At 42.9% G+C, this 16457-nt stretch overlaps 1 protein-coding gene across 1 annotated transcript in view; it reads left to right on the top strand.

The window, feature by feature from the left end:
* Positions 1–16457, top strand: part of LOC132142366 (receptor tyrosine-protein kinase erbB-4-like) — a gene marked incomplete at its 5' end in the record, with an annotated part of 134340 nt that overhangs the window by 35330 nt on the left and 82553 nt on the right. The window contains one exon of the mRNA XM_059552176.1: positions 12344–12530. Coding sequence (XP_059408159.1) covers positions 12344–12530 — 187 coding nt within the window. The remainder of the gene's footprint in view (positions 1–12343; positions 12531–16457) is intronic.

Raw genomic sequence — 16457 nt, 5'->3', positions numbered from 1 at the left:
GAAGGACGGGCATATCAGTACAAGGTCCTGCCCTTTGGGCTGTCCCTGTCTCCCCGTGTCTTTACGAAGATCACGGAGGCAGCTCTCGTTCCCCTCAGAGAGCAAGGTGTTCGCATACTCAACTACTTAGACGATTGGCTGATACTAGCACAGTCTCGAGATCAGTTGTGCGAGCACAGGGATGTGGTGCTCCGGCACCTGAGCCTGCTGGGCTTTCGGGTCAACTGGGAGAAGAGCAAACTCTCGCCGAGGCAGAGGATCTCTTTTCTTGGTATGGAGTTGGATTCGGTCGAACAGACAGCACGCCTCACAGAGGAACGTGCGCGGTCGGTGCTAGGCTGCTTGAATACGTTCAAGGGCAGGACAGCGGTCCCACTGAAACTTTTTCAGAGGCTCCTGGGGCATATGGCGGCCGCGGCGGCACTTACACCGCTCGGCCTGTTACATATGAGACCGCTCCAGCACTGGCTTTATGGCCGAGTCCCGAGGTGGGCGTGGAAGCGTGGCACTCACCGGGTCCAAGTTACACCGGCCTGTCGCCAAACCCTCAGTCCGTGGTCAGATCTTGCATTTCTCCGGGCGGGGGTGCCCCTAGAGCAGATCTCCAGGCATGCTGTGGTTTACACGGATGCCTCCACCACCGGCTGGGGGGCCACGTACAACGGGCATGCAGTCTCAGGGGTTTGGGCAGGCCCGCAGCTGCATTGGCACATCAATTGCCTAGAGTTGCTAGCAGTACAACTTGCCTTGAACCGTCTCAAAGGTCTCTTACGAGGCAAGCATGTGCTGGTCCGAACGGACAACACTGCGACCGTTGCGTACATCAACCGACAAGGTGGTCTGCGCTCCCGTCGCATGTCGCAACTCGCTCGCCACCTCCTCCTTTGGAGTCAGAAGGTTTTGAGGTCACTTCGTGCCATTCACATTCCAGGTCTGCTCAATCGTACAGCCGACGAGCTGTCTCGAGCAATGCTCCCGGGAGAATGGCGACTCCATCCCCTGATGGTCCAGCTGATTTGGAGACGGTTCGGAGTCGCTCAGGTCGACCTGTTTGCTTCTCTGAGGAGGGATTTACTGACTCAGAGACGGGGCACCATCTGGCACCCACGTCCAGACCTCTGAAAACTCCATGTCTGGTCCCTGGACGGGACGCGGAGGTTCTAGGTGACCTACCCCAAGAGGTAGTGAACACCATCACTTCGGCGAGAGCACCGTCTACGAGACACGCTTACGCCTTGAAGTGGAACCTGTTCGTTGAGTGGTGTTCTTCTCGCTGACAAGACCCCCAAAGATGCCCGATTGCGGTCGTGCTATCCTTTCTGCAGCAAGGGTTGGAGCGAAGGCTGTCTCCCTCCACCCTCAAAGTCCAGGTTGCCGCTATTGCTGCGTACCATAACCCCGTGAATGGGAAGTCTCTGGGTAAGCATGACCTCATCGTCAGGTTCCTTAGAGGGGCCAGGAGGTTAAATCCTTCCCGCCCCCCCTGTATACCCTCTTGGGACCTGTCTCTAGTGCTTAAATCACTACAGCAGGGCCCATTCGAGCCTTTGCATTCAGTTGAGCTAAAGTTTCTTTCATTGAAAACTCTGCTCCTGCTTGCACTGGCCTCCATCAAGAGGGTAGGGGACCTGCATGCATTTTCGGTCGACGATTCGTGCCTACAGTTCGGGCCGGCTGACTCCCAGGTAATCCTGAGGCCCCGGCCTGGCTACGTGCCCAAGGTTCCCACTACACCCTTCAAAGACCAAGTGGTGAACCTGCATGCGCTGCCCCTGGAGGAGGCAGACCCAGCCTGGCTTTGCTTTGTCCCGTCCGAGCATTAAGTTGCTACGTAGACCGGACACACAGCTTCAGGACCTCAGACCAGCTCTTTGTCTGTTACGGAGGCCGGCAGAAGGGGAGTGCCGTCTCTAAGCAGAGGATGGCCCACTGGATTGTGGATGCCATAACCCTGGCTTATCAGGCTAAGGGTGTGCCCTGCCCGTTCAGGTTGCGAGCTCACTCAACTAAAAGTGTTGCATCCTCCTGGGCGCTGGCTCGTGGCGCCTCGCTGACAGATATTTGTAGAGCTGCGGGCTGGGCGACCCCTAACACATTCGCTAGGTTTTATAGCCTTCGTGTAGAGCCGGTATCCTCCTGTGTTCTCACCTCAAACGGGTAGTGGCACTGAGAGGCCCCGGTTAGTGTCGGCTTGCTTAAACCGCTCCAGAGTGTCCGTATTGTAGACCCTGTTGAGATCCTCCATCACCCTAAGCAGCTGGACGCAGCGGAACGTCCGGCGCCAGACCTTCATGATGAATCTGTGAGAACCATGGAAGGGTGGGTTCCATATTGAGACCTAAGCGGTACTCATATGTGTATAGTCCACGGTATAGCCTTAGAGCCCGTGTTTCCCCGGCAGACTTCTGCCTTCCCAAGAGGGTTCTAATCACCTCAAATTTCTCCGTATACTCCTAAACGGATGCTATATGTGTATTTGCCTCCGAGACCTCCTTCAGGAAGGATGGGGCTTCCGCAGCGTCCCGGCTCCAAGCGGACCGGGTACGTTTTCCCAGTGTTATCCAATCTCACCCAGTGAGGTAGTGCTTTGACAATGGTGAGTGGAGCTACTTGTTCTGAGCCCCGGCCTACACCTAATAGGGGTGCAGGTGGCTCGCACAGGGCACTGGAAGGGGCAGCACCCATGGCGCTTTGATAGGGATCCCATATTCGTCGGTCACCGACGTGGCGTCGAGGGTGACCGACTGAAAGGGAAAGTCTCGGTTACGTATGGTAACCCTCGTTCCCTGAAGGAGGGAACGGAGACGCCACGTCCCGTCGCCATGGTTGCTGTACCGCCGCTGAGCTGCCGGGTCCCCGGCTCGGCTCCTCAGCGAAAAACTGGTATGCATTGCACCTGCTGCTCTCTTATACTCACGCAGTGATCAGCGGCAGCTGGATGCAATAATTGCATGCCAATGTGCATTGGCTCATTTAGTTTACACTCAAAGTAGATTGGTCTATCGAAGCGATATCCCATATTCGTCGGTCACCGACGTGGCGTCTCCGTTCCCTCCTTCAGGGAACGAGGGTTACCATACGTAACCGAGACGTTCTTTTTAACCTTTTATTCATCAAATATATTAGACAGCAGAACCGTTTCCAACACTCATAATAAATCAGAATATTAGAATGATTTCTAAATTATCATGTGATAGACTGGATGTTACATGTGACACTGAAGGCTGGAGTAATGATGCTGAAAATTCAGCTTTGCATCACAGGAATAAATTAAGTTGTAATAATATTTCACAATATTACAGTTTTTTTTCTGTATTTTTGATCAAATAAATGCAGGCTTGATGAGCAGAAGAAACTTCTTTCAAAAACATTAAAAATAGTAATGTTTCCAAACTTTTGGTCTGTACTGTATATACATATGTATATATATATATATATATATATATATATATATATATATATATATATATATATATATATATATATATATATATATATATATATATATATATATATAATGTAAACAAACGGTTTTGGATTCCATTGACTTTCACAGTATGAATAAAAAATACCTTGGAATTCAGTGGGACCCGGAACTCTTCAGTTACCAGCCTTCTTCAAAATGATATTTTAGTGTTCCACAGAAGAATGAAGTAAATACAGAGTTAGTATGACATTGGGGTGAGTAAACTATGACAGAATTATCAGTTATGGGTAGACCCTCCTTTTAAAATGCATTTAGAAAATAGAGTGAAATATCATTTCCATTTCATGCCATTGTTTAAACAACGTTTTTCTACTTTCAAATCACTTTACAATTTTGTGTCTTTAAATTGAATGTAAAACACCTACTAAAGGATGTCTATACCCTGTTAATTTCATAGATTTTCTGTTAATGTATCTATACATAGCTAAATGATACAAGCCCTTAATATTTGGGTGGAGTCTCTAAATAGACATTATCCAAAATCAGCAGAATGACTGACACTCACAAATCATCTGACAAAGTCAGAGAGTTTGGTAAAGCCTCCTGTGTTTCTAATTTAACTATTCAGCTGTTCATGTTTCTCCATGGATTTTTAATATCTACCTTGTCACAACCGGTTTTGATCAAGCACATGTGTTGTTATGTCACCTGCTACTAAAGTGGAATGAATAGATTGCATTTAACATTGACATTTATATTGTTTGCTCTTGGGCTGGAATTCAAAAATGTGATTGCCCTTTCAGCTATATGATTACCACATTCGCTCAGCGTTGATGATAACAAGTCTGGATTGTTGGCCTGCCTGCAGTAAATGTATGTGTACTATTTATTTATTTATTTATTTATTCATTTATTATTTTCTGTATACTATTTTGTATGTTATTTTGTTTATACATTAATACAGAAACCCAAAACTAGTTGTTTGATTGGTGTGTGGGATTTGCATCACTTTTAGCATGCTCCAAAATATCTAATTAAATAATATAGAAATTATAGACCAATTTCAGTTTTTGCGAACAGTGATGACGTTTTTGTGGGCGGAGTCTATCTGGTGGCAAAAAAAGGAAAAAAAAGCCAGTTTTAACGTAGCAGTGAAAAAGGTAATTCTGAGTTTATATTTCAGAATTCTGACTTTTTTATTTATTTTTTCTTTAAATTAAAAAAATCAACTCGTCATTATTTCTTTTTCCCTTGGCTCAGAATCATGAGTTTATAATCCCACACTTCTGTTTTTTTTTTCTTTCCTCAGAATTGACAAACTTGTTGAGTTAAATCAAGTTATAAAGTTAGAAATAGGAGATCAACTTGCATTTTCAAGAAAAAAAAGGTAGAATTGAAAGATAAAATAGGTAAATACTATGTAAAATATTATAGATTTAAATAGTATTTCATGCTTTAATTAATTCAACAGAATATGTTTTTCAGGCAACACGAACATCAGTCTGATTAGTGTGTAGATGAATGCATAAAACTGAACTCCATGACTGAACCCCATGAATACCCACTGCAAAATTTTTAAACAAATGTAAAACTCTAATGATGCCTGGAGGAAAATATGCAGGTGTATAATGTGAGTGAGCATTTGGCACGTGGGTGTGTTTGAGTCCATTTGGTTCATTGCTGCAATTCACCTCTGTGTGAGGTGAGAGATTGTGACCTAATGTGTCTTTGCAGTGTGTTAGCAGCTTGCACCGAGAGGTGTTTGTCCTTTAATGTTGAAGCAGTGTTACTTATCTGCAAGCTTCTTATATGATATTACTAGGTATAGGTATATGATATTAAGGTGACCGTAGGTGAGATTTTAAAAGTAATAAAAAATATGTTTAGTTTTATATATATGTACTTTAAACATAAACAATACTGTTCTTAAGTGTTTATTAGAAATAGAACTATTTTCTGAGATTAGAATACGTCTTTACTGTCAGTTTTTATAAATGTATGGCATCCTGCTGAACTGATTTTTTTTTCTTCTTTTCTTTCTTTTTTTTGATTGTAAACTTTTTAACAGTAATATATTTTGAAGCAGTTTTTATTAAATATTTTACCTTTCCTATGCTAAGATTTTGATATAATTTTTGAATGTTTTATGTACTAGACAGTTTAGGATAAACATTATCAATAGCTCAGTCAGTCATGTAATGGAAATGTGTTTAACAAAATTAGCTGTTTTTATTTACGTTATCTTTCTTAATGCATTGTGGCAGTATTTTTGTGAACAATTCATCAGTGTTTGTTCTTCCAAAGAGGGAAAATAAATATTTAAAATATTTGTATTTTATTTTGTACTTTTCTATTATTATTAGTAGTAGTATAATTTTTATTATCATTGACACTGGTGGGCGTTATGTTTTTGTGTTTGAACATATTAACACAAACAAAGTGCTGTCAGTTGATTAAAATTTTGATGATTAATCTAATGAATTGCTTATTAATCACACATTAAATTTGGCTGAGAAATTACCCACAAAAGCTATGATTGTCACTTTTTATATATATATATATATATAATTATGTAATTAATGAAACTCTAAAACAGAAACTGCCAGTAGTTAGTGGTGAATGTATCCATAAGTCAGTGAGACTTTATATTTTTACAAGAAGTCATTTATGGTCATCGAGCCTGCATTTATTTGATCAAAAATTTTATATACTTTCAAATACATTTTATGCAAAAATGATTTATTATCAATGTTGGAAACCTGTAATACTTTTCACATGTGATTATTTGATAAATAAAAAGTATAACAGGTTAAATAAAAAAAATTAAGCACCACAACACTTTCCAACATTGATAATAAATCAGCATATTAGAATGATTTCTTAAGGATCATGTGAGTAATGATGCTGAAAATTCATAATTTTATCACAGAAATAAACTATATTTTAAAGTAGGACTATATTAAAATAGAAAAACAATATTTTAAATTTAGTACAATTTAATTATTCTTTTTAAATATAATGGAGCAGGATACTTTTGGTATGAAACAAAGTATCTGCTTTTACATTTTGTAATTTTTAAGAAATTCATCCATCCATCCATCCATCTTCTACCGCTTATCCGGGGCCGGGTCGCGGGGGCAGCAGTCTAAGCAGAGAACCCCAGACTTCCCTCTCCCTAGACACTTCCTCCAGCTCTTCTGGGGGGACACCGAGGCGTTCCCAGGCCAGCCGGGAGACATAGTCTCTCCAGCGTGTCCTAGGTCTCCCCCGGGGTCTCCTCCCAGTGGGATGTGCCCGGAACACCTTCCCGGGAAGGCGTCCAGGAGGCATCCGGAACAGATGCCCGAGCCACCTCAGCTGACCCCTCTCGATGTGGAGGAGCAGCGGCTCTACTCTGAGCTCCTCCCGGGTGACTGAGCTTCTCACCCTATCTCTAAGGGATCGCCCAGTCACCCTGCGGAGAAAGCACATTTCGGCCGCCTGTATCCGGGATCTTGTCCTTTCGGTCATGACCCAAAGCTCATGACCATAGGTGAGAGTAGGAACGTAGATTGACCGGTAAATCGAGAGCTTCGCCTTGCGGCTCAGCTCTTTCTTCACCACGACAGACCGGTACATCGACCGCAATACTGCAGAAGCTGCACCGATCCGTCTGTCAATCTCCCGTTCCATCCTTCCCTCACTCGTGAACAAGACCCCAAGATACTTAAACTCCTCCACTTGAGGCAGGAACTCTCCACCAACCTGAAGTGGGCAAGCCACCCTTTTCCGACTGAGGACCATGGCCTCGGATTTGGAGGTGCTGATTCTCATCCCAGCCGCTTCACACTCGGCTGCAAACCGTCCCAGTGCATGCTGAAGGTCCTGGCCTGATGAGGCCAACACGACAACATCATCCGCAAAGAGCAGAGACGAAATCGTGTTGTCACCAAACCTGACCCCCTCCGGCCCCTGGCTGCGCCTAGAAATTCTGTCCATAAAAATCATGAACAGAGCCGGCGACAAAGGGCAGCCCTGCCGGAGTCCAACACGCACCGGGAACAAGTCTGACTTACAGCTGGCAATACGAACCAAGCTCCTGCTCCGTTCGTACAGGGACCGGATAGCCCTTAGCAAAGGGCCCCGGACCCCATACTCCCGGAGAACCCTCCACAGGCCGCCGCGAGGGACACAGTCGAATGCCTTCTCCAAATCCACAAAGCACATGTGGACTGGTTGGGCATACTCCCATGAACCCTCCAGCACCCTGTAGAGGGTATAGAGCTGGTCCAGTGTTCCACGGCCTGGACGAAAACCACACTGTTCCTCCTGAATCCGAGGTTCTACTATCGGCCGGATTCTCCTCTCCAGTACCCTGGCATAGACTTTCCCAGGGAGGCTGAGAAGTGTGATCCCCCTGTAGTTGGAACACACCCTCCGGTCCCCCTTCTTAAAAAGAGGGACCACCACCCCGGTCTGCCATCCCAGAGGCACCGTCCCCGACTGCCACGCGATGCTGCAGAGGCGTGTCAGCCAAGACAGCCCCACAACATCCAGAGACTTGAGGTACTCAGGGCGGATCTCATCCACCCCCGGTGCCTTGCCACCGAGGAGTTTCTTGACTACCTCGGTGACTTCAGCTTGGGTTATGGACGAGTCCACATCTGAGCCCTCAGCCTCTGCTTCCTCAATGGAAGACGTGACAGCGAGATTGAGGAGATCCTCGAAGTGTTCCTTCCACCGTCCAACGACATCCCCAGTTGAGGTCAACAGCTCCCCACCTCTACTGTAAACAGCGTTGGTAGGGCACTGCTTCCCTCTCCTGAGGCGCCGGACGGTTTGCCAGAATCTCTTCGAGGCTGACCGATAGTCCTTCTCCATGGCCTCACCGAACTCCTCCCAGGCCCGAGTTTTTGCCTCCACAACCACCCGGGCTGTAGTCCGCTTGGCCTGCCGGTACCTGTCAGCTGCCTCTGGAGTCCCACAAGCCAACCAGGCCCGATAGGACTCCTTCTTCAGCTTGACGGCATCCCTTACTTCCGGTGTCCACCACCGGGTTCGGGGATTGCCGCCTCGACAGGCACCGGAAACCTTACGGCCACAGCTCCGAGCGGCCGCTTCGACAATGGAGGTGGAAACATGGTCCACTCGGACTCAATATCTCCAGCCTCCCTCGGGATCCGGTCGAAGCTCTGCCGGAGGTGGGAGTTGAAGATCTCTCTGACAGGAGACTCGGCCAAACGTTCCCAGCAGACCCTCACAGTACGTTTGGGTCTGCCGAGTCTGTCCAGCTTCCTCCCCCGCCATCGGATCCAACTCACCACCAGGTGGTGATCGGTTGACAGCTCCGCCCCTCTCTTCACCCGAGTGTCCAAGACATACGGCCGGAGGTCGGATGAAACGACCACAAAGTCGATCATCGACCTACGGCCTAGGGTGTCCTGGTGCCACGTGTACTGATGGACACCCTTATGCTTGAACATGGTGTTCGTTATGGACAAGCTGTAACTAGCACAGAAGTCCCATAACTGAACACCGCTCGGGTTCAGATCAGGGGGGCCGTTCCTCCCAATCACGCCCCTCCAGGTGTCACTGTCGTTGCCCACGTGGGCGTTGAAGTCCCCCAGTAAAACGACGGAGTCCCCAGTCGAAGCACTTTCCAGCACCCCTCCCAGAGACTCCAAGAAGGCTGGGTACTCTGCATTGCCGTTCGGCCCGTAGGCACAAAACGACAGTGAGAGACCTATCCCCGACCCGAAGGCGCAGGGAAGCGACCCTCTCGTTCACCGGGGTAAACTCCAACACATGGCAGCTGAGCTGGGGGGCTATAAGCAAACCCACACCAGCCTGCCGCCTCTCACCTTGGGCAACTCCAGAGTGGTGAAGAGTCCATCCTCTCTCGAGGAGTGTGGTACCAGAGCCCAAGCTGTGCGTAGAGGTGAGTCCGACTATCGCTAGTCGGAACCTCTCTACCTCACGCACAATCTCGGGCTCCTTCCCCGCCAGTGAGGTGACGTTCCACGTCCCTAGAGCTAGTTTCCGTGTCCAGGGATCGGGCTGTCGAGGCCCCCGCCTTCGACTGCCACCCGATTGTCTAAGCACCGGCCCCTTACGGTCCCTCCTGTAGGTGGTGAGCCCACGGGAAGGCGGCCCCACGTCGCTCCTTCGGGCTGAGCCCGGCCGGACCCCGTGGGGGGAGGCCCGGCCACCAGGCGCTCGCATACGAGCCCCAACCCCGGGCCTGGCTCCAGGGTGGGGCCCCGGCTGCGCCATACCGGGCGACGTCACGGTCCTTTGATTTATTCTTCTCATAAGGGGTTTTGAACCGCTCTTAGTCTGACCCGTCGCCTAGGACCTGTTTGCCTTGGGAGACCCTACCAGGGGCATATAGCCCCGGACAACATAGCTCCTAGGGTCATTCGGGTACTCAAACCCCTCCACCACGTTAAGGTGGCAGTTCAAGGAGGAGATTATCAAGGAAATTCAAACAATACATTTTTAATTTTGTATTAAGTTCACCGACCTTAATTTACTCACCTGTCTAGTTTGTTTGTCAGACAAAATGGCAGATTATGTGTTTTGAGTGGTCATATCGCCTGTCAATCAAACTCCTGGTGAAGGGTCAATTGAACCAAAACAGACAATATTGTGTCTAAAATGTAATACAATTTCTTATTTATTGAACTGTTGTATAAAGTCAATATCACATTTTCACTCATTTTATTTGGGACAAAACAGCACTCGCGTGACATTGCACTCATTGCTCATGTGATATTTATTAATTATATCATATGATAAATGCATGGGACAAAAACTCAAACAGGGTATTTCCCCCAATCTCTTGAATTTTAGAGGTATATAACTGCATTCTACAGTCTCCAATCAACTATAGATCAGGGCTGGGCAACTTCGGTCCTGGAGGGCCACTGTACTGCAGAGTTTAGCTCCAATCCCAATCAAACGCAATTGCCTGTAGCTTTCTAGTGGTCTTGAAGACATTGATTAGCTTGTTGAGGTGTCTTTGATTAGGGCTGGAGCTAAACTCTGCAGCACAGTCTCCAGGACCAAAGTTACAATGTACTTGATAACTTTCAGGCGGGAGGGATGGGGGGTTGTTGAGATGGGGGCAGAAATCTAAAATCTTGTCTAGGGCACCAACAGAGCCTAGGCCTGCACTGAACGGACGTTCAAAGACAGAATTCTAAAGATAGCTTGTTTCTCTTGTTCCTCCGATGCATTAATCTATAGGTGAATTTGCATTGGACACTGCTGGCAAACCAACCAGTGTACATCAAAGTACTGTGAGAGCTCTAGAGAGCAGAATGCTCTGCATGCTTTCGAATTGCTCTTGCGTTACTTTGAGGTCAAACACTGATCGTTCTGTAGAACACCGCTTCAAGTCAAACAGACTGTATGAAATGTAAGATGAAGTACATGGGGCGGGGTTGTTAATTGCGTTAAAAACCAGAATGTGTTATTTTATTCAGTAACTATTTAATTAGATTAACGTGTTAAATTTAAAGCCCTATAAGTACAAAGCCAACAAGGTGCAAATACATAAATAAGAAAGCACTGGCCAAAACACCTAGCACACCAATTCTAGGGATTTTAATTTCTATTTACTAGTGCACTGAAAAATAGATTTATTCAGTTTGTTTTTGTTTTTTCAGTCGTGTGACGCTTTGACTTATTATTTGTTCCTCATCAGCCAGCAGGTATGAAAGGTATAATCAAGATAATTACTGATTACAGACTTCTTCCTCCATTCATTGTCTCTCATGTCATGTGAAGACAATGGAAATCGTAGTTTCTGCCCACACTAGGGGATGTGCTCGATTTAAGACTACTTTATCTACTAACAACTATGACTTAAACACAGATGTCTTGAATTGAATGGAATCCTCCATAATAATTATCCTAAAACTTCGTAAGACTCACAAAAAGACAGAAACTGCTACAGGATTATCATAGTAGAGTGATTGGATCTGATGGAAATACTACATTACTTTGAGATACATGTATATCACAGTACTGAATGTTTACCATGGTATTACCATGTTGTATGTAAAAGAAAAAGAAAAAAAAAGAAAAGAAAAGAAAAAAAAATCTGTATAGCATTAAAGAGATTCCTTCCTTCAGTCCTCACTTTCCATTCCCATTGACTTCCATTATGTTTGTTTGTCTATACAATGAAAGTCAATGTGGACCAAAGCTCTTTGTTTACCAACATTCTTCAAAATACCTTCTTTTACTTTCCAGAGTTAAAAGAAAGTCATACAAGACATGAGAGTGAGTAAATGATGACAGCATTTTCCGTTTTTGGGATGACTATCTCTTTAATGCTAAATATTTAGCAGTCATTTTATTATTGACCAATCAGAATCCAGTATCCAAGAGAGCATTATAATAATCTCTAGCACCGTGTGGACTTCCCGGTGATCCTGATGGGTATGCGACAGCTGTCAGTGTGTGCTTGGTCAGCTCTTCAGATGGATTTCTATGACTATAGTTCCAGTATGTGTGTGTCCGTTCACTACAGCTATATGACATTCACTTCTTCTGCATGAAATAGACCTGTCCTCTGTGCCTGCTAATGATACACAGTATGAAACAGTGATTGGATGTCAAAATGATTGATGTGGTGTCAAGAGGGAGGGTCCAGCGCTCTCTTGGGCCATTATCTCTTCATATTATATCAAGGCTATCTCGTTAGTCATGCATTTGGTGCTGCTCAGTTGCCATGATGACTGAGGGCATCGAGTCTTTGTGGAACCGAAAGCAGAGGACAAATCTCTGCTGAAAGTGCTTTAAAGTGATAATAATTCTGCAAGAATAAATTCTGCATACTTTTGGATACATTTCATAAAAAGGAAATTAAATACACTGGATTTTTTGCTTAAATTGTGAATAACGTCTAAAATCTCTCTCTCTCTGTAGTCCATCCGTGAGGTGACGGGTTACGTGTTGGTGGCTCTGAATCAGTTTGACTATCTTCCTCTGGAGAACCTGCGGATCATCCGTGGCACTAAACTGTATGAAGGACGTTATGCTCTGGCCATCTTCCTCAACTACAGACGAGATGGCCAGTTTGGCCTTAGACAACTTGGCCTCAAGAACCTGACAGGTATTTGTGTCTGTCTGTGTGCCTCTGTTTCTCCCAAAGCAAATTCCCATCACACTTGGTTTTGTGCAGTAAAAGTCTTTAAGAAATACACAGGAAAGAGGGCCACAATAGATATCTGAAAGGGTGGATCAGGAATCAGTTGCTTTTAATATAATAAATTGATCGATATACAGGTCCTTCTCAAAAAATTTGCATATTGTGATAAAGTTCATTATTTTCCATAATGTAATGATAAAAATTAAACTTTCATATATTTTAGATTCATTGCACACCAACTGAAATATTTAAGGTCTTTTATTGTTTTAATACTGATGATTTTGGCATACAGCTCATGAAAACCCAAAATTCCTATCTCAAAAAATTAGCATATCATGAAAAGGTTCTCTAAACAAGCTATTAACCTAATCATCTGAATCAACTAATTAACTCTAAACACCTGCAAAAGATTCCTGAGGCTTTTAAAAACTCCCAGCCTGGTTCATTACTCAAAACCGCAATCATGGGTAAGACTGCCGACCTGACTGCTGTCCAGAAGGCCATCATTGACACCCTCAAGCGAGAGGGTAAGACACAGAAAGAAATTTCTGAACGAATAGGCTGTTCCCAGAGTGCTGTATCAAGGCACCTCAGTGGGAAGTCTGTGGGAAGGAAAAAGTGTGGCAAAAAACACTGCACAACGAGAAGAGGGGACCGGACCCTGAGGAAGATTGTGGAGAAGGACCAATTCCAGACCTTGGGGGACCTGCGGAAGCAGTGGACTGAGTCTGGAGTAGAAACATCCAGAGCCACCGTGCACAGACGTGTGCAGGAAATGGGCTACAGGTGCCGCATTCCCCAGGTCAAGCCACTTTTGAACCAGAAACAGCGGCAGAAGCGCCTGACCTGGGCTACAGAGAAGCAGCACTGGACTTTTGGACAAATTTTGCATGTCATTCGGAAATCAAGGTGCCAGAGTCTGGAGGAAGACTGGGGAGAAGGAAATGCCAAAATGCCTGAAGTCCAGTGTCAAGTACCCACAGTCAGTGATTGTCTGGGGTGCCATGTCAGCTGCTGGTGTTGGTCCACTGTGTTTTATCAAGGGCAGGGTCAATGCAGCTAGTTATCAGGAGATTTTGGAGCACTTCATGCTTCCATCTGCTGAAAAGCTTTATGGAGATGAAGATTTCATTTTTCAGCACGACCTGGCACCTGCTCACAGTGCCAAAACCACTGGTAAATGGTTTACTGACCATGGTATTACTGTGCTCAATTGGCCTGCCAACTCTCCTGACCTGAACCCCATAGAGAATCTGTGGGATATTGTGAAGAGAAAGTTGAGAGACGCAAGACCCAACACTCTGGATGAGCTTAAGGCTGCTATCGAAGCATCCTGGGCCTCCATAACACCTCAGCAGTGCCACAGGCTGATTTCCTCCATGCCACGCCGCATTGAAGCAGTCATTTCTGCAAAAGGATTCCCGACCAAGTATGTAGTGCATAATTGAACATAATTATTTGAAGGTTGACATTTTTTGTATTAAAAACACTTTTCTTTTATTGGTCGGATGAAATATGCGAATTTTTTGAGACAGGCATTTTGGGTTTTCATGAGCTGTATGCCAAAATCATCAGTATTTAAACAATAAAAGACCTGAAATATTTCAGTTGGTGTGCAATGAATCTAAAATATATAAAAGTTAAATTTTTATCATTACATTATGGAAAATAATGAACTTTATCACAATATGCTAATTTTTTGAGAACGACCTGTATATTAACACTGATATGTTGATCAGTATGCCTTCATCTAGAAGGCAATGTGCATTAGTCATTTTAAAGATTTGTCACAACATATTAAAGAGCCACAGAACATTATTTATTGTTTGAATGTATTTATCAATATATTTTTTTTGCACTTGAATTTTGTACAACAACCTAAATCTAAGCTAAAATATTGAATAGAATAAAAATTATAAAGATTTAGTAATAATTACACAAATAACTTACACACACATTATAATATTTATAAAGAAAAAAATATAAAGTTTATAATAAAATTATATAAGGTGGAGGTCATTCTAGCCCTGTTTAGCCTACAGTCATTTTAGTGTTTTTGTCTGGGTTTGTTTTGTATTTGCTGTGCTAAATAATTGCATAAAGATTGCATTTGAGCTATTACTCTTACATAAACATGACCTTTACACATATTTACTAAGGAGATAGATATCTCTCCTTTTTAGTTCAATTGCATGATGTATTTATGTTTTTATTTTGCTGTTGTTTTTTATGTATTATTTAATGCATCTGAAGTAACAGTTGAGAAAAAAACATATTACACAAAATTAAGAAAAAAAAATACATTCTTTTATTTTATTTGGCTTCTTTTTAAATTATTTTAGAAAATTGTATTTATATGTTATTAAAATCTATTTAAGTTTAAGATTAAACTTATTTTGTCCAATGAATTGTACCATTCGTGTTAAAGATATAATGCATGATCACCTTTGATTTGTTTGTTACCATGCATCTGAATTAACAGTTAAGTTAAAAAAAGAAAAAGTTAATTGCACAAAATTAAGAAATAAAAAAATGCAATTATTTTTTTTGTGTGTGTGTTTTATGTTATTTCAATTTATTTAGTTTTATTTAATTAAGCTTATTTTGTCTTAATGCATGGTTCTTTTAAATAGAGAATTATGTTTTAAAGTTAAAAAAAGAAAATAAATACCATTTTAAATATCTAGTCTTAAATCTTTGAAGCAATATAAATTCAATAGTTTAAAGAAAGGCAACAAATTACTTCCAAAATTACTTTATTTAGATGTTTCTATCCACTTGCACTGAAAGTCAGTTAAAACCAAAAATTGTCTATGTCTACGGCGATGCAGTCGCTATTACTCAAGGCAAGTTGACAGTGCACAGATATCTGTGTCTGTCGACACAGAGAACAACTTTTAATATTGTTTTAGTGGCATCATTCCTGATAGCAGATTGTGGAACAAACCCAAATTCTATAGACAGCATACTGCCAGCTTGACAATTCCTAAAGCCTTATATACATAACATGTATAAAGTATTAGAAACATTTTGCTTTCAAGGCCCTTCAGACTGCATTCGGGCATACAGAATTGGTGGACATGAATTTTTAAAATCTGATCTGAATTTTAAAATATGCAAGTCAGCCAGGGCTAGCTTATTAACATCTTGGAGCTTTGTCATCTAACATCTTCAAATGTACAGGACGCTGGCAGGGGTTGGCAGTAAATATTCAATATTTTAATAGACTCTCAGTCTATGAAGTTCCTGGCAGCTCCTGAATCAATAAGAATATGACATGTTACTAGAAATTAGGACACTGAGAGTTGTATGGCACTAGGAAATATTTCATTACACATGTTTGGACGGATAGAGGTATTGTAAACTGGATGAGATTAATGACAATAACTCAACTGACCACAAAACAGATACTTTTACATTTGGTATGTGACCTCTTTAGTGCATTGCAATGCAAACTATACAAAAAATACAAAAATACAAAAATATATTTAGTTAACACACATTTAGCTTGATGTGTATGTTTAACAGTGTTTGAAAACTTATTGTATTTAATCTAGTGGTCAAGGCACCATTTTTCTTTTTAGTTACTACTAAAATAACTAAAACTGAATAAAGTTAAACAATTAAGTAAAAAAACAAACATATTTAAAAAAAAAAAAAAAATACATAAATGAAACAAAATTACTAAAACTACTAAAAATATTGTATATTTCATATGAAGAAATTAAGATAAATTTATTTGACATCCTTATTTAACTACATATACAATAAAATACAATGAAACTAATGCCGACCCATTTATTCTGGGAATTTAGAACTTAAAGTGAAAAAGCTAAAGTGAATGAAGAGAGAACTACACAGAATATCGCAGCTTCAAACACAGCTTTACTT

The sequence above is a fragment of the Carassius carassius genome, chromosome 6 (genome assembly GCF_963082965.1).
Source record: "Carassius carassius chromosome 6, fCarCar2.1, whole genome shotgun sequence".
Taxonomy (NCBI): domain Eukaryota; kingdom Metazoa; phylum Chordata; class Actinopteri; order Cypriniformes; family Cyprinidae; genus Carassius; species Carassius carassius.
Note: the sequence above shows the minus strand (reverse complement) of the source record. Positions and strands in the feature narration are given on the sequence as shown.